The following is a 21113-nucleotide window of genomic DNA, read 5'->3' as shown; positions in this document are numbered from 1 at the left end:
GCAAAGGAGGTTTGGAGAAAGCTGGGATGAATGATATTATAAATAGAGCTTGTGAGGTTGATCGTGCTGGAGAGGCGGTGTTGGAGTACCTACTTCTTCTTCCAGATCAAGAATTGTGTATAATGGGTAACCACAATTTGTGTGAAATGATTGTTGTTTCAGCTTGGTATCTATGGTGGGAAAGACGAAAATTAGTGCACAAGGAGATAACTCAGAATGCACTTCAGATTTCTTTGGGGATTCTAGCCCTCACGTCAAATTTTGTAAATGCATCATCACCTAAGGCGACTATGAAAGGAGGGGGGGGGGGTCTTGTCCCCTAGGCGTTTCGTGAAACTGAATGTTGATGCTTCTTTTGATCATGACCTGCTTAAGGGTACGATGGGGGCGGTTATGAGAGATGACAAAGGCAGGTTTACCGCTGGAGGGAATGGGAAGCTTGACTACTGTGCGGATGTGTTGATGGCGGAAGCTTTAGCCCTCAAATCTGGCCTTACTCTGGCGCAAAGGGCGGGGTGCAATCGCCTTATTATTAACTCGGACAACCTGGAGGTGATTGACATCATGCAGGACGAAGGATAGTCGGCGGGTGCGGCGGCGGCAATCTTCGACATTGTTTTCATTATGCTCGTGACTTCGTTACTACTAGATTCGAATATTGTAACGGAGAAGCAAATAATTTAAGTTGCTCATGAGCTCACTAGATTAGCTAGATTTTCTTTGATTTCTGATTGGTTTGAGGAAGCTCTAAATGAAATTGTAACAATCTCAAAAACAATGTGTTGTTGATTTCTAATCAATAAAGCTTCCAGGTTTATTTCAAGAAAGAAGTACGTCCTTAGCATTTTGAGGGGTCCACAATCATATGTCCGCCATGCCTACATTGAACTTTCTTGAAATTATCTTTGAATTGGCATTAGTTCAATGACATATATGTTATTATTAATTATCAAAATTACCCGAGGATTAGTTGCACTTTCAAAAACTAATATTTACAATACCAAGGCTTTGAAGTCAGTTCCGAATTCTTATTGTGCCGCTCAGGGGTAAATGATAAATGTTGATAAGCCCAACATCTTTTTAAGTCCATATAAAGAACCTACCATGCCAAAATTTGCACTACAGCGCTCCCGGGCGCCATGCCAAGGATTTTGTATTATTAGGTTAAAAAAGGCGGTAGGCGTGAGCGAGGCGCTTGGCCTTCGCCTAGTACCTAGGCAATGATTAAGCACCCAAGGCGCGGCCTAAGTGTAATATAGTTTTTACTATTAGGATGTATTTGTGGTATTATATATGTATCGGTGTTATTTTAGGTCACACTAATAATTTAAATACCCGTTGCTGCCATTTGGATATGGCATGTTTGGTATACCAGTGCATCTGCAATATGGTAAGATTTCTCGTTGTTGTAGATAATTTCTTACTTGCCCTGCCTAGACTTCCACATATGCCCTAGGCGAGGCGTTTGGCCATTGCCTATAGTCTAAGGGAAGTGGATCCTCTAACATTAAGGAGGAAAGTCACCTAAGCTACAGTGCAATCTAGTGCAAAACAAAGAAGGAAAGTTAGAGGCACTGTAGCAAATATTTGATTTAGCCACTGTAGCAGGTTATGTGTGTGATTACTGTTCATGTAAATAAATTTAAAATTAATTTCATTACATAATAATTTTGTTTGTATGTACTTTTTATAAATGTATATAATAGATTTTTAATTTGCAAATTTAATCAAGTCATTTTAGCATTAATCATATGGATGTGAAGGAGGAAAGTTAGGGAATTGTAGCTTAGGTGACTTCTCTTCTTCATGTTAGAGGATTCACTTCCTAGCCTAAGCGCCTCCTAGACACTGCATTTTCTAACGATTTCATGATTTAAAGACAAGCATACTTTCTAAAGAAAAGACTAAAACTTCGGTAATCTACTTCTGAGCTCAGGCTTAGCTGCACTCGCCCTAGCGAAAAAAATCAAAACAAATACTAGAAAAATTCAGAAAATTCTATGTTTTTTTGTGTGGTAGATAATTTGATGCGTGAAGTTTGCAAAAATGTTTGTAAAAATATGGAAATGTTTACTATTCACGCCTCGGCAAAAAAGACAAATTAGGGGTTTGTAAAAATGTTTACTATTCACGCACTGTTTTGACTATATTTATCTTTTTTAGAGCTGATCAGATGTTCAAATGATCTAAAATTTGAAGCGAACCTCACGCATCAAATTACCTACATAATTTTTTTTTTTGGAACTGTTTGAATTTTTTAGTATTTATTTTGATTTTTTTCTAACCGGATGCAGATGAATCTGAGCATCGAAACGCTGCCCTCGCAAAATTTTCTCTAAGAGCTACTCCCTATATTCATATCCGTTTTAGCGCATTATCTAATTTTCATTTGGTTTAGGACTCTATTGTAAAAACCACCTGCCGCGAACCCAAGCTAATTGCTACATCCACCTTCACCATTCAACACCGAATTCTGCTCTCAAAACCCCAACGCCCCCAAAACGGCCGCATTTTCGGCGTCATCGTCGTCGCCATGGCGGGCGCCGGCGGCAGGAGCAGGGAGCGGCTCACGTCGCGCGCGGAGGAGGCCGCGGGGGGCAAGCGGCGGAGGCAGAGGTGGGAGGTGGAGTTCGCGCGCTACTTCGCGAAGCCGCGGCGCGCCCCCTCGACGCCGCCGCCCCCCGGCCTCCGCTACATATCCCGCGGCAAGCAACTCCACCAGGGCACCTGGCTCCTGGCAGCCTCCCCCGCCGCCCTCTGCATCTCTCGCCCCACCCACTCCTTCGCCGCCCGCGTCCTCACCGTCTCCATCGGCGACGTCGTCTACGTCCGTACCGCGCCGACCCCCTTCCCCCCTCCTCTTTCATTTTCGAATGCATTGCTACATGTTTGTTTGCTTGCCCTCTAGCTAAGCACGTTTGATGATCGCATTTGAAAAATGCCTGTTACTGCTGGGGTTAAGGTTTTTTCCGTGCGCCAACTCATTTCTGCTGAATTAGTTGGTTCTAGAACTTTCTGCTCTTAGTTGATTTGGTTCTATAACTCAGAGGATGCTGGTTCCGAGCGCACGCATGGGTCGACCTGTGCACATGTGTAATTTGGCAGCTTTAAGATTGTTGCATTAGATCGAGCGGTTGGTGACCCAGACACCCAGCATTGCTCTTCGATGTGTTGGTGCTCTGATATTGATTGTTTCAAGAGTTTGCGATATAGACTTTGTGTCTGTGCATTGTGTTGGAGTGTAAATAATACTATTAATCATGGTTGTTTGTTGGCTAGCACTTTGATTGTCACAACATTGCTAGACAGGATCTTAGCCAGTTAACCACCTCTGGCTCTCAGTTGATTTTCCTCACGTTTGAAATAAAATATGCATGTAGAACTGTGTGATGCCCCAAATGTTACCCAAACAATTAATTCAGTGTTTATGAGATTATGCTGTGTTGTATTTTGTTCGATTTAATGTCGTTCTCCTCAATTATTGCTGTTCATATTTGTTTATTTTGTTGTAGCCAACCATGATGCTGCATCTTTTCATGTAGTATAGTTTTTCGTCATATTTTCGTATAACTGCATCGATCATTGTATTATGCGCAATTATATTCGTTGTGCATCAGTTTTACTATTTTAGTTTAGGACCTTTTGGTTCTACACGGAAACCTACAAATGTGCTGCATCTTATAGTTCTATTTGGAAAGAATGAATTACTCCACAATGGGAGAAAGGTGATGCGAGTGGAAGGCCAACAATGAATGCTCACTAAGGTGGAAGAACTCTCTGCATGGGTGTTACCCAGTAGTTCTCACTTTCATGTCACCGAACTGCTACACGTGGAGGAAAAAACATAATACCTTGAATCATTTATGGGCTTTGGTCAGAGCAAGATTGATATTCATTGCATTATGGTCCCTAATAATGTATATAAGGGGCAACCCTGGAAATTCCTTAAGTTGAAAGTTTGAACTGAATTGTGTCGGCTGAACAATTTCATGGTTGCATGTGGTATTGACGTATTGTGTTCATACCTAAGTACTGCTCATCTGCCCACAAATTCTCCCACTGCTATAATTATTATGTTTACAATTCTTGATCTAATATTATTTGATAGAAGTTATGGAGGTTGGAGAAATGAGGATACACTGCGAACTTGAACACAATGTTCATTTCTGTTTCGTCATACATTCTCTTTTCTGTCCGAATAACTCAACACTGAGGTCTATTTTCATGGCACAGGAGGAGCACTATGTATCTATCCTCAACTTCTCATGGCCACAGGTTGCATGCGTGACAGAGTGCCCAGTTAGAGGGAGCAGGGTGGTGTTCGTGAGCTTTTGTGATAGGTCCAAACAGGCATGTTTCCTTGCATCGCTAAATGTGATTCTGATGACTGATTAGTTGAATGAAAAGGAATTTCTTTGTTGCAAATTGCTCACATGGGATGTTTCTACATGCAAAATTACTTATATGAACACATTTCTATTGGCAAAATTTATATACCACTGATTTCTCTGCAGATCCAGAAGTTTGCTGTACGTTTCCCTCGCCTCAGTGATGCAGAATCATTCTTGAATAGTGTGATTGTGAAGGTGCACTTTTCTATCCTTCTGTTATCTTCAGATGCTGTTCATATGTGGCTCAGCACAGTTATGTAGGTCTCTGGAGACAATTCTGCATGCCATTCATACAAACTTCTTTCTTGTATTTGTGTTCATTGGAATGCTCTCTTGTGTTTTATGATTTCTGTCTCTGTATCCAGTGGCTTGCTAATACTGTAGTACTGTTGTGACACCTTTTCATTTTATGTGCTTATTTTGCATGTGAACTTACTGTATAAGATAAACATGTTTTATCTCGTACATAAAAAAATAAATCTGAAGCAGTTTTAGATTCACAATAAATAAAATACTAGTGGAGGTTGATCAACAACCTTGAAAATGCTCACGAGTCACGACCATTTCTTAAGTATTTAATTTGCACTTTTCTTGAAGGATTTTATTTATTTCTTTATCGATGGTAGACAGCGCCTCCCTGCTTACCTGCTTTAATGTGTGAACAGGAGTACCATAATGGACTGGATAAGACTATTTAGGATGATTTTCAGATTTTCACATACTGACTACGTGTTACTGAATTTCGCTTACTTTTGTTGATCACTTTGTTGTGTGGTACTTTACTTATGCCATAACAGTGGTGCTAGTTACTATCTCTGCCCAATTTAGAATGCATTGGTGCAAGTTTGCTTACATGGGAGTCCAGTAATAATATTTACTATTGTGTTAGCTTAGATTTTCTTAAGAGTGATAGAGCAAGTAAAAATGAGTATTACTGTATTAGGCATGATTTTGCTTTCACTTTGTAAAGTATTATGTTCTCTCAAACACTAAATGCATTTGCTTGATGGACTTTAAAGGAACTCTCAAGCAACACCATGGATATCATGCCATCTGGAAGCGACTATATGTGTGAGCTTGAAGATTCATCATCATCTGAATATATTCCTTCTAATGGACTTCAATACAGGTAATAAGTAAAGAAAATGATCACGTCTGTAGCTTGCGGGAATACTTCCTTTGCTAACATCATATTCTATGCCTAGGCCTGATGAAGCGGTAAGCTTTGAGGAGCCAACTTCTGATCACAGGACAGACGCACCTGCTGTTGGCTACCACATGGAACCAGATCAGCCTGTTCTTCAATCTCCCATTGCTACAAATATCAATAGCATCTACTCTGGTTTTCCCGAGGGTTACTCTGGCTTCCCTGAGGGCTACTCTGGTTTCCCTGAGGGTTACTCTGGTTCAGTTAAAATTGAGAGAGGTCGGCAAATCATGATAGGATAAATTGACATTGAAACCACAAATATCTTCATTTTGATTTTTGCTGCTCTATTATCAATAACTGTTCACACATGTAACACAGATGGAGGACCCTTTCCAGCAACTATAACTGATCATGCTCCTGAAAAGGTAATGCTTGGTTATTTGTAAATCCCACAAATGGTCTCTAAGGATATTTTCTTAATATTTGCAAATTTTGCAGGCCTACATACTGGACACTCGGATTGATGGTACAGATAATTTTATTACATTGCTACTTTTTTTGTGATGGTTTCATTCCATCTTTTTCTGACCTGTCAGCAATGCTTGTTGCTACTGCAGCTGCTGGTGGAAATTCGGTTGCTGATAAAGGAAAGGGTGCTGGTAAAGAGATTGATGTTAGTGACGTAACACGTGATATTTTGGCAGGGATAGAGGTATCTTGCTTGTCAAAATTGTTCTGCCTTGGTTGTTCCTAAAACCTCAAAACCAACTTGTATGTCCTAACATGCTCTGTTTTATTTTTACTGCTGTAGACATATGGCGGGGACGACTCTTTTCATGGTATGCTTTCTCTCCCTCTTTCCATGGGAATATTCTTGCACAGTACTTAGTATGCTTGATAAATAACTGCCTTGCTTAGGCTGTTACTGACACATGCCAATTTGAAAACCTATTCCATGTATTTTTATTTATGTTAACTGAACCTCGTTTCACACACTTGTATTGATCAAGTACTCTTGCTTCCCCTAGATATGCTGTCCAAGCTCGACAAAGCCATTGATGAACTGGGTGGTGACATGTTGCTTGCCTCTTGAACGCCGCTGAAAGGCCTTACTTGCCTCTGACAATACGTACAAATGTAATGGTAGTTCGCCTATCATGCCTAGTGTCCGTGTCAGGTCTGCTCTTACAAGAAACACCTAAGACTGTCCTTTATAGCTACAGCCCAGATGATAGCATTGTGGGATTAGCAAGCAATACGCTGTATGCTTTCTCCGATGTACTAGCACGTAGCATGGTCGTGCTTCGACAGCTGACGAATTGTTAATCCAGAAGCTTTAGACCTGGGCGTCCTTTGACTGTTTCTGTAAGCTTGCTATTTCAAATTGAGGGTACGCTCCTTGTGTATCTGCGTCGCGCGTTCTGTCATGCTGTTGCCTTTATGTGTGCCTGAGTACGGAATTCCTGGACTTACGGGGAGCCTCTCGTATTTTTATTGTTTTTTAGGGTAGAGCTTCTCATAGCTGCTTATTACCCAATGTTATTGGAGCGATTTTGTTTAGCATGAAACACATGGGCTCATTGGCCGGTCTAAGGAAGGGCAAAGGTTATTCGGTTAACTGGGTTAGTGAAAAACATTGATGGGCATCCTGTAATGTATGACCGCCTGGAAAAGATCATATCTCATTGATGGGCATCCTGTAATGCATGACCGCCTGGACCAACGAGATGGCATGCCACATCACACACCCTATAGTTTCGTCGATATCTTTTACTCCCTCCGTCTCATAATGTAAGACGTATTTTAACATTAGTGTAGTGTCAAAAAACATCTTATATTATGGGACCGAGGGAGTATTATATATGTTCAAACGCACAAGGCACCTTCAGTAACAATTTACATGTGACAACAACCTGACGAACGCCGGGCTCGCTTCATCCGCCCACCTGGTAAAGCCACCGAACCTCATTTCAGAGACATGCGTTTGTACTCCTTCATGGTGTTTGTGATGGCCTGCTCAACCGGCAGCCTCTCCATGCTCGAGGCGCCGTAGAATCCATGGACCCGGTTCGTGTTCTTCAGGATAAACTCCGCCTCCCGGGGCCCTGATATGGGACCTGGTGGTGGAATTGTGCATCAGAATCACATGATTTATCAAGACACCATCTGTCACTTGAAGCCTGCATGAAGCAGAGACTGCTTGCTTACCTCCATGGCAGAGAACAATGATGTCAGGGTTAACGCCGACTGCGGCATCGGCAATGGCTTGAACCCGGGCAACGCTGTCATCTAAAGTGGCGGCCGTCTTTGCGCCAATTGACCCAGCTGTTGTGAGGCCCATATGCGCGACTACGATGTGCGCTCCGGCCTTGGCCATGGAAGCGCCTTCTTCTGGATTGAAGGCATATGGGGTCGTCAGGAAACCCATGCTGTGGGCTCTTGAGATCATCTCCACTTCCATGCTGGCAAAAGACCAAGATCAATTTAACATAACTTCCTTGAACACACACTCAGATGCAGAACTTAGCATAATTTAAGAATTCAGACATGCAAATCTTCCCTCCAGCAGAAAAATAAATAACGAAAACTAACCATCACGAAGTCACTGAAACAGAAATTATATCCAAAATTCAGTACGGCATTTTTCATGTGCGTATTATATGTTCATGCCATGGCATGGATGCAACATGTATCCGATAAACAAGGATGTGGTGAATCGATACCTGTAGCCCATTCCAGTTTCTTCCAAATTCTGTCTGAAGTTTCCATCAAACAGACCAACCGTAGGGAAATTTTGGACACCACAAAATCCAATGGCTTCCAGCTGTTTAAGAAAGTGATCCATTCTACGAAATGGATCGGTAGCACAAACCCCAGCAAGAACAGGGACTTCTTTAACGACCTAAATTAGCATCTCATTAACTCCCAGCTATACTCAAGCCAGTTGTCAGGAAAACAAAAGAATGAACTCCGTTACCAAAAAACTTACAGGCAACACCTCATTGGCCATCTCAAGTACAATTGCATTTGCGTCAGCAAATGGGAGGAGCCCTGCTAATGAGCCCCTTCCAGCCATACGGAACCTCCCGGAATTGTACAACACAATCAGATCAACCCCACCAGCTTCTTCGAACTTTGCAGATATGCCCGTACCAGCACCGGCTCCAATTACAGGAATACCCTCACCGATTTGTTGCTTTAATTTATGTAGTATTGACTTTGTCTTTTGCAAAGTTTCTGCCGGCATTGAAGAGTAAACAATTAGAATCATTAGGGTATAGAATTTTGTCAATAGATCTCAAGAACTGAAATGAATGACGAACACCCTTTAACATGTCGTGCCAAACAAGGAGACAACGAGCTAAAAATAAAATTATGAAATTTATGTAACTTGTGTGGTATCACATGAGGGTTCGGAATGCTTATTATGCCCTATAATCTAACGCCAAACTTCTGACCTTTCACAGTTATTTCATCAGTGCACACCGGTACTATAATGTGTAAAATCATTAGAGTTTTGACATGCCCCTTTGTAAAATCATACTGTACTGCAAATAGACTAAAACTGCACTTAGTAGCAGCTGAGGTTAATCCTAATTTGTCTGCAAACACGTGAGGTGACACCGAACATTTATGATCCGGCACAGTAGAGAGGTAATAGGTGACGATAGCATTAAGTATTTGGTGATCGATATCGTAAAGGTTAGGCATGTGCCCAAGCTCGTCCCATGTGCATGTTGAGCTCATCCCCAGTTCTTGAGGACTACATGATTCCTTTGAAACACAATGGAATCTCTTTCTGTTCCCATGTCAGAACTGTGCCTAAGTGCTGGCACCATTTCTATGTGTCCTTGGACCAGTGCCTGCGGTCTTCCCCAAGACAACCCCATAATAATTACATGATACTAAGACTAGAGAAAGGTGGACAACATCAAACGGTGAAGCGTACTACAGATTCTTGAAGCACGGCCCCAAAGGAGTTGTCACTCACAACTATCTTGACCTCTTAGATCATCGGAGACACAAAAATTGTGACAAAAGCCTAGGTATGAAGCATGAGAATAAAAACGAAATAAGAACTTCACCCTGAAGGATTTTCTGTAAGGTGGCATAGCAGATAACAAGGTACATACCAGATAACCTTCCACAATTTTTTTATAAGAAACTAAAACAAGTGATTCAATAAACAGTCTGTTTGTGTGGGCATAATAAAATTTGGGCGCATAAGATGGGAACAGAATCACCGCTAACCTGGTCTTGCATCAGGGAAATCCATGGGGGGTCTCCATATGATAGAACTATCTGAAGTCTTCTGTCCTGAAGAAGATTCTTTTTCATTTGTGTCTTGCTTTGGTAGGACCATGTTGTTTTTCTGAGTTATGGCACTAGAGGCCTTTATATCCATACTCAAGAATGCATCCACCAAGGCATTGGCAAATTCAGGATCGTTTATATGATAAGGAAGCAGTTTCACCTGTCAACAAGCCAATCAGCTTAGTTCATTCTACGACCCTTTGTATTCATATTCTAGCGATGCAACTAACATATTATGTAACATGAAGAAACCTGTCTGTTCTCAGTTTTGACAAGACGAGTATTTAACTCATCCAAGAGTGCAGATGTAGCCTCAGGATCATAAAACGGCATTCCAGGTGCATCAATTGCAGAGATGCCCTTCTGTGGAAGGCAAACAGTAACTGTAGATAAAGATTTGTTCAGCTTGTCAGCAATAAACTGAGCAAATTTCTTGTTCTCCTCCAAGGTCGTCCGCATCAACGAAATCTGAAAGATTACATGGTCTTTTACTCACCGCAAGAAAACTAGGAAATGTGAAATCCTCATAAATAGCGGCACGTAAAGTACATACTTGTAAGGTAGTAATTACAGCTTGCATGTAACAGATGGATTTTCTCAACTGAATATGGCGATTCTAATCCTAATCTTATTAGGACTCAAAACAGGTGTGGTACCCTGAGGAATCCTACTAGGACACGTAGTCCACTTGCTTTAGAAGAGGACAAGTGGGAGACTATATAAACTGTTTAGGAGATGGCCAGATGATCTCAATGCAAGCAATTGCGCAAATCAAATCAAGGTCCAAGAAAGAGAGGATTAGATGCTATGTTCCATTAGCTCAATATTCTTTTATAGAGACAGGATCCAAGGGTCCCAAAAGGTCTGAGAGGGTTGTGGAGAATGGAGAGTGACAATCCGTTGTACCCTTCTGAGGTCATGCTCTTGTGCTTGAAAAATTCGCGCTGGCTTTGCCAATTTTTCTCGTTTGCATAATTTGGCCATGGTCAATATTTCGGTATGCTCTATCACATTCATGTACCCTGTGCACGCTCATGCCGAATATCACAAATTTGGATCACATTCGTGGGCAGTGCATAAGAAGAGTATTCAAGTATAACAATAAATGTGTCTTTAAGATAAGATACTGTTTTAGGGATAGGTTGGGTTGTTAGAAATAGTGTTTGACTAGACTACATCTCGTCTATTGATTTACTTGTTAGAGACTCCTGTTTAGAGGGACAAGTGTTGTGTGGTTCAGACTAAGCAAAAAAAGAAGAAGTGAATTCTTCCTTCATCCTACCCCTCTCCTATATATGTATGTACATATATCCACAACCTTACTCTTGGTACCATAATAGCATTGTCTGTAATGATATCCTAGCGTATTAATCTGGTAAACTTATCACTGTGCTAACCTAACAATATATTTATGATTCAGTATTCATAGTGAATATATACATCATAAATAAAATTTGGCAAAGACCAAGTAAATTTAGGAAGCAAAACAAGGTCCAAAATAGGAAAATAAATGCTATGTGTAACCTGTTCATTATGTATGTGGATCTTTCTGTCTAAGAAAGCAGCAGGTATTGTATCATGAGCTCCAAAGTTAACCATATCCAAGGCCCCAACACTCAGAACCAGAGGGATCTTTTTATCTATAGCCGCATCAAACCTGGTCTCATCACATGCCATGATACCTCCAACAATATAATCTGCAACTTCTGTTGTTGTTATGTCCAATACACCCTACATGCAACCAAATGGAAGTAAGATGAAAAACTCTACAGACAGTAAATTAACACCAGTGGAGTTTCTGTCTGGCAATGAGTTTACCATCAGAGTTCATGAGCTGAAAAACATAGTTTCCACAAGACAAAATCTTACAGAAAAATAGACAAGGACAAAAATGTACAAAACCACATGAAAGTATTAATTACCTGTATGAAACCACCTCTAACTAGTTCTTCCATTGCTTTGCCTCCGACACCAGTGGCATGGAATACAAGCGTCTCATACCCTTCTTTGTTCAGTCTATCCTTGACCGCATTTGCACATTGTGTGGTAACACCAAACATTGTAATTCCAACAGTCAGCTTTGTGTCTGTTTCATCTGATTCATTGGAAGCCATTAATATCCCATATACCATTCCGGCGACAGCTGAAGCGGCATTGGACAATATAACACGGCTGACACTGTTTATTCCGCATATGTCAACAACTGAAGGAAATAATACCAGGTCAGATGTTCCAACATAGGGTGCAGTATTGCCACTAGCAACAGTGGATACAATAAGCTTAGGCACTCCGAGTGGTAGGGATCTTAGAGCAGGAGCAATTAGTGCGGTTCCTCCACTTCCTCCTAAGCCAACAGCAGCAACCAGGGTGCCGGCCTCATATCTGTTTTTCAGAAAGCTCTGAAGGGCCTTTGACATAAGCGCAATCGCTTCACCTCTGTCATCTGGAAGATCTTGTTGGCTGGAATCCGGATAGCATGAGAGAACTGTATCTCTTGCAATAACTGCAATGTCTTCAGAATCTTGTGTTGGTACTGTTTTAGTTGTGGACACATCCACTATGCTCACTTTAACCTACCATTTCAATACACCACATGTTATGCCAGCGAAGAAAATAATAAATCTACAGGACAAGGGTGCACTACACACAGGTGCACATAAAGATGTGTCCTGCTTCAGAAGTTTGGATGCTCCAATGTTTAGTACTCCCTCCGTTCCAAAATAGATGACCCAACTTTGTACTAACTTTGTACTAAAGTTAGTACAAAGTTGAGTCATCTATTTTGGAACGGAGGGAGTAGCTTTGTTGATACTTGGCGAATTGTCTATTACTGAGAGTAGACTATCGATCTTTAAGGCTACTGTATGTGGATAACACAAATTAATGAAGGACTCGTGCACTCTGAGCCTTAAGTAGGAAATGTACTTTGGTGAAAGTTGTATAGGAATTCCTCGAGTAAAAATTAGACATGGCATTATGCTGCCACCAAGCAGGCAAGAACACAGTTCCCTAAAAAAAAAGAGCAGGCAAGAACACAGTATGGCAAATAACATAATCCATATATTACCCTGATACTCCCTCTGTTCATCAATATAAGACGTCTTAGAGACCTGAGGGAGTATATCTCAATATTATGACGCAGTTTGCAAGTTCAGACAGGGAACTCCACTTTCTATTTTCAGCGAAGGAATACTCTCTCGGAACTTCACTGTAGTTCTAGAAGTAGGCGACGCCAAAAATCTTGTGGGAACAAACGAATAGAATGAATGCGTGCTCACTCCTTTTTGAGATGGGGAACCGAGAACCGACGATCGCTTCAAGCATACGAATGGAAATCAAATTGCGGATAACTGAGCTCCTCACCTAGTTGCACGCGGGGACGAGAAGATAGGCGGACAGTGTAGCAGTACCTTTGGGACGGAGGCGGAGGCGGCGAGGCTGGAGCGGAGGCAAGTGGCGAGGAAGAGCAGCTCCTCCAGCTTGGTGTCGGCCGTCCCGATGCAGAGCACCTCCATTGCCGACGCCTCGGAGCAGAGCGGAGCAGAGATCGGGAGCTCAGCAGGGGGGAACCGTGACGGATGGGTGGATCATGGCCCATGGGCTGGTGTGTGTATAGGTAGGCTGATGATAGTGGGGACGGGCAAACAGTAGAAATGAGGTGTGTTGACTTGCATTCCATAGCGGTGTCGTGCTGTGCCCCGCTAGCGGCGCCACGTTGGGCACGGCGGGGACAGAGGTGGGTGGTGCTGGGGCCTGATTTGGGATCGGATTGCGATTCTCCGATCTCCAGGCTGGCGATTCGCTGCGTGCTAGAGCATCTCTGCCTTTCCCCCCTAAACTCCTAATTATTTTTTCTAGGAGTAGTATAGTTGACAGGCTTGCAAAACTTTACTCCCAAAACCTTTTTCTATTCATATTCATATATTTACATACATAATAATATAAAGTATATAAAATTCTATTTATGCCCCGCAAGTTGTTGTGGAATTGGTTGCAATTATTTCAATGAGATTTGGTGGTATGAAACATTATCCTTTATATTAACAATAAGGGTATCTTCAAACGATAGTCAAATTGCTCGTAAATGTCCGGACTGTGTGGTCTAAACACTTTGAGCCCTTCAATATCGTCCACCAAACATCCACGGACCGGTTTGCACGTCCGAGTTCCCACAAATCGGAAGAAAACGTGAAAGAGCTTCCTACCATCGATCAAAGTTGGCATCGTAAGGCTAATCTGTATTTCTTAGGATTTTACCATGGCCACATATATGGTTGGTAGTGCTAGTGACAAAAATGCACTTTACATAGGTAATGAAGAAAAATAATTTTAGGCATCAAGGCTAGGGGCCTAGGGCTGAAATTTGTAGAGTTCTTATATGGCATATGAAAGCTACCATAATTTTATGGGGGTTTGATCTGCTCTAGAAATATAAGCTCTAGTACAAAAGTGTGTTTTGGCCGATTTGGAAGGTTATAAAGGAAGGGCATTATATAGGATGATCTTGGGGCTCACACTTTTACGGTTTTACCAAAGATCAACATTGGTATAAAAATGCTATACTGAATTATGAGAATTTTGACAGGGCCATAAATATGGTTTATATTTTTTTTCCCAAAAAGGGCAGGAAAGAAAAGAATTAAAAAAATGAAATATATTGATCAAGGCTGGCCAATATATTTATATATCTGGACTTTGCAAGTCCCAGTGAGTGTCTAAGAATTTTGGTGGAATCATCTCATGTCTAGAAATGGTAGCTCCTTTGTAATGCCAGGAATAAAAGAATCATTCCCAAATATGAAAATTAGGTTTTAACAAAGAAGGAATAAAGATTTGATGAATTCCAGGCATTGGAATATGGGCAACAATATTCCTTGGATGTAGGATCAACCATGGCAAGCTCAAGTTTCATCTCATACCAAATTCCAAGTAAGTTCCAAATAGATCCCAAAAAGGACAGAAGACAGAACAGAGTAAAAAAAATCTCAACTCAGATTTTTGGTGTGCGACACTTATTCATCATTTAACAAAATGGCGAAGTAAAATATCTAAATCAATTATTTAATTAATGCAGTAATGCTTATGATGCAAAAATTAAATAACAAACAATTTCTAATTTGGCATAAACCCCCGGGCTGTTACATACGGTATCATGTTCCATCAAGCTAAAATTTCCAAATTTATACAACCTCAGTTTATATATTCTAAGCTCAAGGGAATGCAAGATGCATTCCTCACATGATTGAGGTCTCACACTCTGATTACGTAATTCACGTGCCATTCTAATAAAAATACACAACCTCCAACACTTATTCAAAGTATATGAATATTGGGGACGATAGGATTTAGGAGTTTAAAGGAACCTATTTAGGTATTCATCCACGGTAATATAATGCACATCGGGGTAAAGCTCAGTTGCTTCAACTCCAAATGATGGGTCGATCTCAAAGTTAGTGTGGTCCCCCTTCAACCAGACAGAGTGGCTGATTGCCAGTGCTACATTCAGCGGCGCTGACGACTCTGAAACATACCCGAGAGGGCAAAATCAGTACAAAAGATAAGTATAGACGGCAACTACAATATTATAAAAGTAAAACAAGGCTTTTATTTTTACCTTGAATCTTATTCAGGAGTTCGTCCTCTGGGAGGTACACCCTCTCAAGTGTCTTACCAAGTTTCTTCTCCCAGAGTGAGACAAGCTCGTTATGGGACAAAGTGTTGCTTCGTGGTCTCAGATACAGAATTTTGTTCAGGGTCCTTGGATCATCTACAGCTTTAATAGTGTAGGTTCCCACGTCTTCTTCCGCCGCAAAGATTCCTATTGTCGAAAATACAGACATAAGAGTGCAGCCATAATCCCAGTCCTTGTTTAATTTAAATTCCGTTCTCAAAATAGAGATTAATTTCTCATATTGTAAGACTGTACAATCATATTAAGGGCATCTTGATCGGATCTACCTTTTACATTTCCATCACCCATAATGAGAACCTTCTCAGTTGGAGGCTCCATGATCCCAATCTGCGGAAGGCTTCGCAAGAAACGACCAGCAAAGAAGTTGGAAGAGACATATGTGTAGGGAATCCCCTCAGCCTCAATGGCACGCCTTATACGAGCTTTCCCACCGAATACTGTCTTTGCAGGTTTAACTGCATGGTTACGATCCACATCATTACCATACTCTGATGGGAAGAATCTCTGCAAGAAGCTCATCAATATCAGAGTTCAGTAAGAACTGCTGTAGAAAAATTATAATGACATGAGGAATGCATGGTATCAGTCTATCAGATATGAAAAAGGGGCACATTCAACATGTTTTGAACAAAATAACCACAACTAATTCCCGTCCATCTCAATGATTTTTTGTCCACCATGTTGTGGAAGGCAGGGAACAGCCTAAGTTGTCAAACCAGTTTCTTAGTACCAAAATGACTAGTGTTCTCATCAGCAAAATACGAATTTTGAAGAAAATGCAATTCACAAGTTGTTTCACATAGAAGAGTTTAGGGTGCACAGTTCGTTGCAATTTACAGGCCATCATTTATTGCATAACCATCAATAACAAAGAAGTTTCGAACTATATTATCAGCTAAAGTATTCATAGTAAGCCATAAGGTGTGCACACATAACAATTTGATATTGATGATTGGGACTTTGGAAATTACCTTTACATGCCCAACTTCCTTAATTGCCGAGATAATGAGAGTTTGATCCGGTAGCTGTTGATAACCTACGGCCGAGATCACAACATCTGCTGATTTAATGGCTGTCACCAGGCTCTCATGATCATACATATCACCCTAATAATCCAACAGTAATGTAACAGTTACACATCACTATCCAATCAAACTTATATCTTGAGGTCATTATTTTAGTAATCAACACGGGGTAACGACACAATCAGGGATGGCTATCATCCTTGCCAACATTATAGTTTAGTCTTGAAGGGCATGAAAGGTTGTTGACTTGCCGCCACCTTGTGAATACATTTCAGTATTTTATCAAACAGAACAACGACTATGCTACAACATATACCTTTTGTCCCCAGCAAATTGGGGCTTGAACACTGAAGAATCTTAAAAAGCCTAGCAGATTTGATAAAGATAAATTCTGTACATAACCCTTATGGCCTTGTCCTGTAAATGGGCCCTTGTGAGCCTCCAAAATTCCAAGCAAATCACCTAATCTTTACTTTCTTTAAGTCCTTTTTTTAGGGTGTTCTTTAAGTCATCTTACATGACTGTTTTATCTATTTTGACTGGGCTAATCCCCTTCCCATTACTCTCATTTCTGTCTTGTTCATAGATATGCCACAACAGAAACCAAGTTCGCTGCTTTGTTTAGCACTCGCGCACCGCACAAGGGACAAGAAGAAAAAAGAAAGCCGCCATGAAGCAATCCAGAGAATTTCTTATCACTGTTTCTGCTATCATTTTGACCCAAAATGGCACCACCCTTTTATAGAAGTTAGACCCACCAACCTTCATAAAAAGAGAGGAAGGATCTGGATAAGACTAGCAAAGAAGAGCACGACGGCTGCTGACCTTGACGATGGTGACGCCGGCATCCCGGAATCCCTGGAGGACGGCGGCCTTGGCTGGGTCGGCGGGCGCGGCGTCGCGGACGAGGACGGCGGTGGGGTGGCCCTCGCGTGCGCTGGCGGCGACGATGAAGCGGCCGATGTAGCCCGTGCCGCCTATCACCAGCACCCGGCTCCTCCCCTCACCTGCAGCCGACGCCATGTACAGCAGAGCGGAAAAATAGAACAAGGCAAGAACAGAACGGAGAGGCAGAATGTAGTGGTTTTCTTAAAAAATAAAAAAGGAAAAGTGCAGTGAAGTGGAGATAGACGAGGCCGCGAGTACAGGGGAAAAGGTGTGATTAGTCGAAGAGTCGTGACTGGGAAGGAAGGCGGCATAATAACAGAGTCATGAAAGGCTTTTACCCTGCTTTATAAATAAAGCAACGCCGTATAATCAACGTCCAAATCCAAAACAAGAACGACGGTCGGGGGCAACAACACGATCATGCCTAATAAACATAGGAGAAATAAGAAAAAAAACCACCTAGTGGCTGCCGACAAGCAGTCCTACGAGGACGATAGTCGACGCATTGTAGTCAGAAGCGCATCAAACATGAGACCAAAATGATCACGGTCGCGCTGCCTAGAAAGCGGGTGCCTGTGCTGCAGAAAAGGAAGGAATTTGAAGAAGAAGTCAGACGCTTGCCTCGGAAACACCGGCTTGATCACCATTTTATTACGCATTGTCCAAAGAGTCCACAACATCGCCGCAAAGATGAGCCAGAATAAAGCGGCGATGTAGCCCCGGTTGGATAGCCTTGGTCTGGAGGAACTCCGCGAGGTCCAGGGCCTCCCAGTCGGGCCATAGAGCTTCAGGATGAACATCCATAGGACTCGAGCCGCCGTACATAAGAATAGGATATGGGTCCCAGTCTCAGACACCGTGCATAAGCGGCACAGGCCATCCCCCGGACCATGCCGCTTAAGCACATCGGTCCTCGAAGGGATGCGATTTCTAAGAAGTTGCCAAACAAAAATCTGGATCTCTAAGGGCAAAGGGGCCTTCCACAAGGGATAGAGCCAGGGGATGGTGGGAGACCGACATAATGCCTGGTATGCCGAGTTGACGGAGAACTCACCTGATGGTGAGAGCCGCCATGATACGGTGTCTGGATAGTCCAGCAACACTAGCGGTAAGGCTGCCCGCAATCTAGTCCACTCGACATTCTCAGCCCGCCCAAACGTCCGATGAAACCGGATATCCCACTGCCTAGATCGGGAAGCCGTGAAGACAAGAAGTGACGGGTCCGCGCAGATAGAGAACATGACAGGGAATCCGACCCTGAGAAGCTCGGTACCCATCCATGGGTCCAGCCAAAATTGAATGTAGACTTATTCGTGCAATAAATTCATTCAAAAACTGAATGTAGATATATTTCATCCTAACTATGTATTGCGTAAGGAGAAAAGGAAAAAAAATAGCTTTGAGTATACAAGGATGTGGATTGGGTGGACATGGTCTCACGAGCTAGGCAAATCTGGGCCCTATATGTTCGCGGATGAGTCCGAATGCGCACGCGTATAGTGACCAGTTGGGCCTCAAATTTTATCATTTGCAATCACAAACACTATTTTTTGAACAACAAATACTCACAAACACATGCACGTCGATCATTTTCGTCAAACATAGTTCAATGCACATAAATACAAATTGTTTGTACTTAAGATTTTCAGTGTGGATGTAACCTACATGTTGGGCCAGCGGGGTTGGGGGTTTAGTACCACCTCGCCACGCAAGGAACGACATGATCGGCTTAAATAGCCATGTGATTGCTACTTGTAAACTACATTGGATTTTTCCCGAAGAGGAGGGATGAAGCAGTACGATAGAGATAAGTATATCCCTCAGTGAAAACCAAGGTTATCAACCGAATAGAAGAACCACACAAACCTTCGTTAGCAGCACCTACACACACAAAAGCAAATACTTGCACCCAACGCGGACGAGAGGGTTGTCAACCCCATGAACTCGTTACTTGCAAGGATTAATTTAGTGATAGATAGATAAAATAAAAATTAAAATAAAAGGTATAAAATTGCAATAAGGTATTTTTGGTTTTAATAATATAATAAAAGTAGACCTGGGGGACATAGTTTTGACCATAGGCTTCTCTCTCGAACACATAGCATACGGTGGGTAAACAAATTACTGCTTGGCAGTTGATAGAAAAGCGCATAGTTATGACAATATTCATGGCAATGATTCCACATATAGGCATCACTTCCGTGACAAGTAGATCAACTCCTTCCTGCATCTACTACTATTACTCCATCAATCGATCGCTATCCAACATGCATCTATTGTATTATGTTCATGACAAACAGAGTAACGCCTTAAGCAAGATGACATGATATAGACAAAGTAAACTCAAGTAATATGAATAAAACTCATCGTTTTATCCTTAATGGCAACAATACAATACGTGCCTCGCTACCCCTTCTGTCATGAGATGAGGACACCGCAAGATCGAACCCATTACAAAGCACCTCTTCCACTAAAGATAAATCAATATAGTTGGCCAAACCAAACGGATAGATCGAGAGAAATACAAAGCTATCATAATCATGCATAATAAAGTTCAGAAAAGACTCAATTAATTTTAGTGAATAATCTGATCATAAACCCAGAATTCATCGAATCCCAATAAACACACCGCAAAAGAAGATTACATAGGATAGAACTTCAAGAAGATCGAGGACAATATTGTATTGAAGATCAAAGAGAGAGAAGAAGCCATCTACCTACTAGCAATGGACCCCTAGGTATGTGGTGAACTACTCACGCATCATCAGAAGGCAACAAGGATGATGTAGAAACCCTCCGTGATCGATTCCCCCTTCGGCAGAGTACCAGAAAAGGCCTCTAGATGGGACACAGAAGAACAGGAGCTTGCGACGATGGAAAAAGTGTTTTGGGTGGCTCTATGGGGGTTTCCCAATATTTGAGAATTTATAGAAGTGGAATTAGGTCAGATGGGGCCATATGGGTCCCACAAGGTAATAGGTCGTGCGCTGTTGCCTTGTCGTCTCCTCGGTTCGCGTCTGGTCTCCTCCCGAAGCTTCTAGGGTCTCTTTTGTCTAGAAAAAATCGTCAAAAAGTTACGTAGCGTTTGAAATCTATTTGGTACTCATTTTCTGAAAAAACCAAAAACAAGTAGAAAACAACAACCGGCAGTAGGCAGTGGGTTAATAGGTTAGTTTCTAAAAATGATAAAAAAATATCATAAAAATGCATATAAATTATCCAAGATTGATAATACAATAGCATGAAACATTAAAAATTATAAACATGTTGGAGACGTATCAACATCTCCAAGCTTAATTCCTGCTCGTCCTCGAGTAGGTAAATGACAAAAACAGATTTTTTGATGTGAAATGATACCTAATATGTGTATCATGTAATCTCTTTACGGTATAATCATTGAGAAACGATGAAGTCACAATATCACCATAATAATATCCATGAATATAAGAAACATAATCATTTTCAAAATATATGACCCTTAACGAATGTTATCCCCGCACATTTTATCATGTTAGCATGGCATGACTCTACCTTCATTACATATATATAAATCATGAGCACCCCGGTGTCAAACCAGGAAAGTGGATCGTACTTCTAACGCGCTTCAACATTTTCAACCCCACACAATACATGAGCGTGAGCCATGAATATAA

The 21113-nt window shown here is 41.7% G+C and overlaps 3 protein-coding genes across 3 annotated transcripts; 1 reads left to right on the top strand and 2 right to left on the bottom strand.

Annotated features, from left to right (window-relative positions):
• Nucleotides 1-2449: 2449 nt before the first annotated feature.
• LOC100415891 (protein POOR HOMOLOGOUS SYNAPSIS 1) lies at nucleotides 2450-6947 on the top strand. The gene is made up of 10 exons (XM_044574131.1): nucleotides 2450-2827; nucleotides 4234-4350; nucleotides 4515-4586; nucleotides 5411-5520; nucleotides 5597-5817; nucleotides 5920-5966; nucleotides 6040-6067; nucleotides 6159-6253; nucleotides 6353-6380; nucleotides 6570-6947. The coding sequence occupies exons 1-10, from the start codon at nucleotides 2534-2536 to the stop codon at nucleotides 6632-6634; spliced, it is 1077 nt and encodes a 358-aa protein (XP_044430066.1). The 5' UTR covers nucleotides 2450-2533; the 3' UTR covers nucleotides 6635-6947.
• A 230-nt stretch (nucleotides 6948-7177) lies between these two features.
• On the bottom strand, nucleotides 7178-13528 carry LOC123155967 (toMV susceptible protein tm-1(GCR26)). The gene is made up of 9 exons (XM_044574129.1): nucleotides 13266-13528; nucleotides 11778-12428; nucleotides 11380-11586; nucleotides 10108-10323; nucleotides 9793-10015; nucleotides 8531-8778; nucleotides 8265-8443; nucleotides 7750-8003; nucleotides 7178-7658 (listed from the first exon to the last, which is right to left on the bottom strand). The coding sequence occupies exons 1-9, from the start codon at nucleotides 13368-13370 to the stop codon at nucleotides 7507-7509; spliced, it is 2235 nt and encodes a 744-aa protein (XP_044430064.1). The 5' UTR covers nucleotides 13371-13528; the 3' UTR covers nucleotides 7178-7506.
• Nucleotides 13529-14949: 1421 nt separating this feature from the next.
• Nucleotides 14950-17705, bottom strand: LOC123155966 (phenylcoumaran benzylic ether reductase Pyrc5). The gene is made up of 5 exons (XM_044574128.1): nucleotides 17398-17705; nucleotides 16519-16653; nucleotides 15814-16051; nucleotides 15470-15673; nucleotides 14950-15375 (listed from the first exon to the last, which is right to left on the bottom strand). The coding sequence occupies exons 1-5, from the start codon at nucleotides 17593-17595 to the stop codon at nucleotides 15209-15211; spliced, it is 942 nt and encodes a 313-aa protein (XP_044430063.1). The 5' UTR covers nucleotides 17596-17705; the 3' UTR covers nucleotides 14950-15208.
• Nucleotides 17706-21113: the final 3408 nt, after the last annotated feature.

The sequence above is a fragment of the Triticum aestivum genome, chromosome 7B (genome assembly GCF_018294505.1).
Source record: "Triticum aestivum cultivar Chinese Spring chromosome 7B, IWGSC CS RefSeq v2.1, whole genome shotgun sequence".
Taxonomy (NCBI): domain Eukaryota; kingdom Viridiplantae; phylum Streptophyta; class Magnoliopsida; order Poales; family Poaceae; genus Triticum; species Triticum aestivum.
Note: the sequence above shows the minus strand (reverse complement) of the source record. Positions and strands in the feature narration are given on the sequence as shown.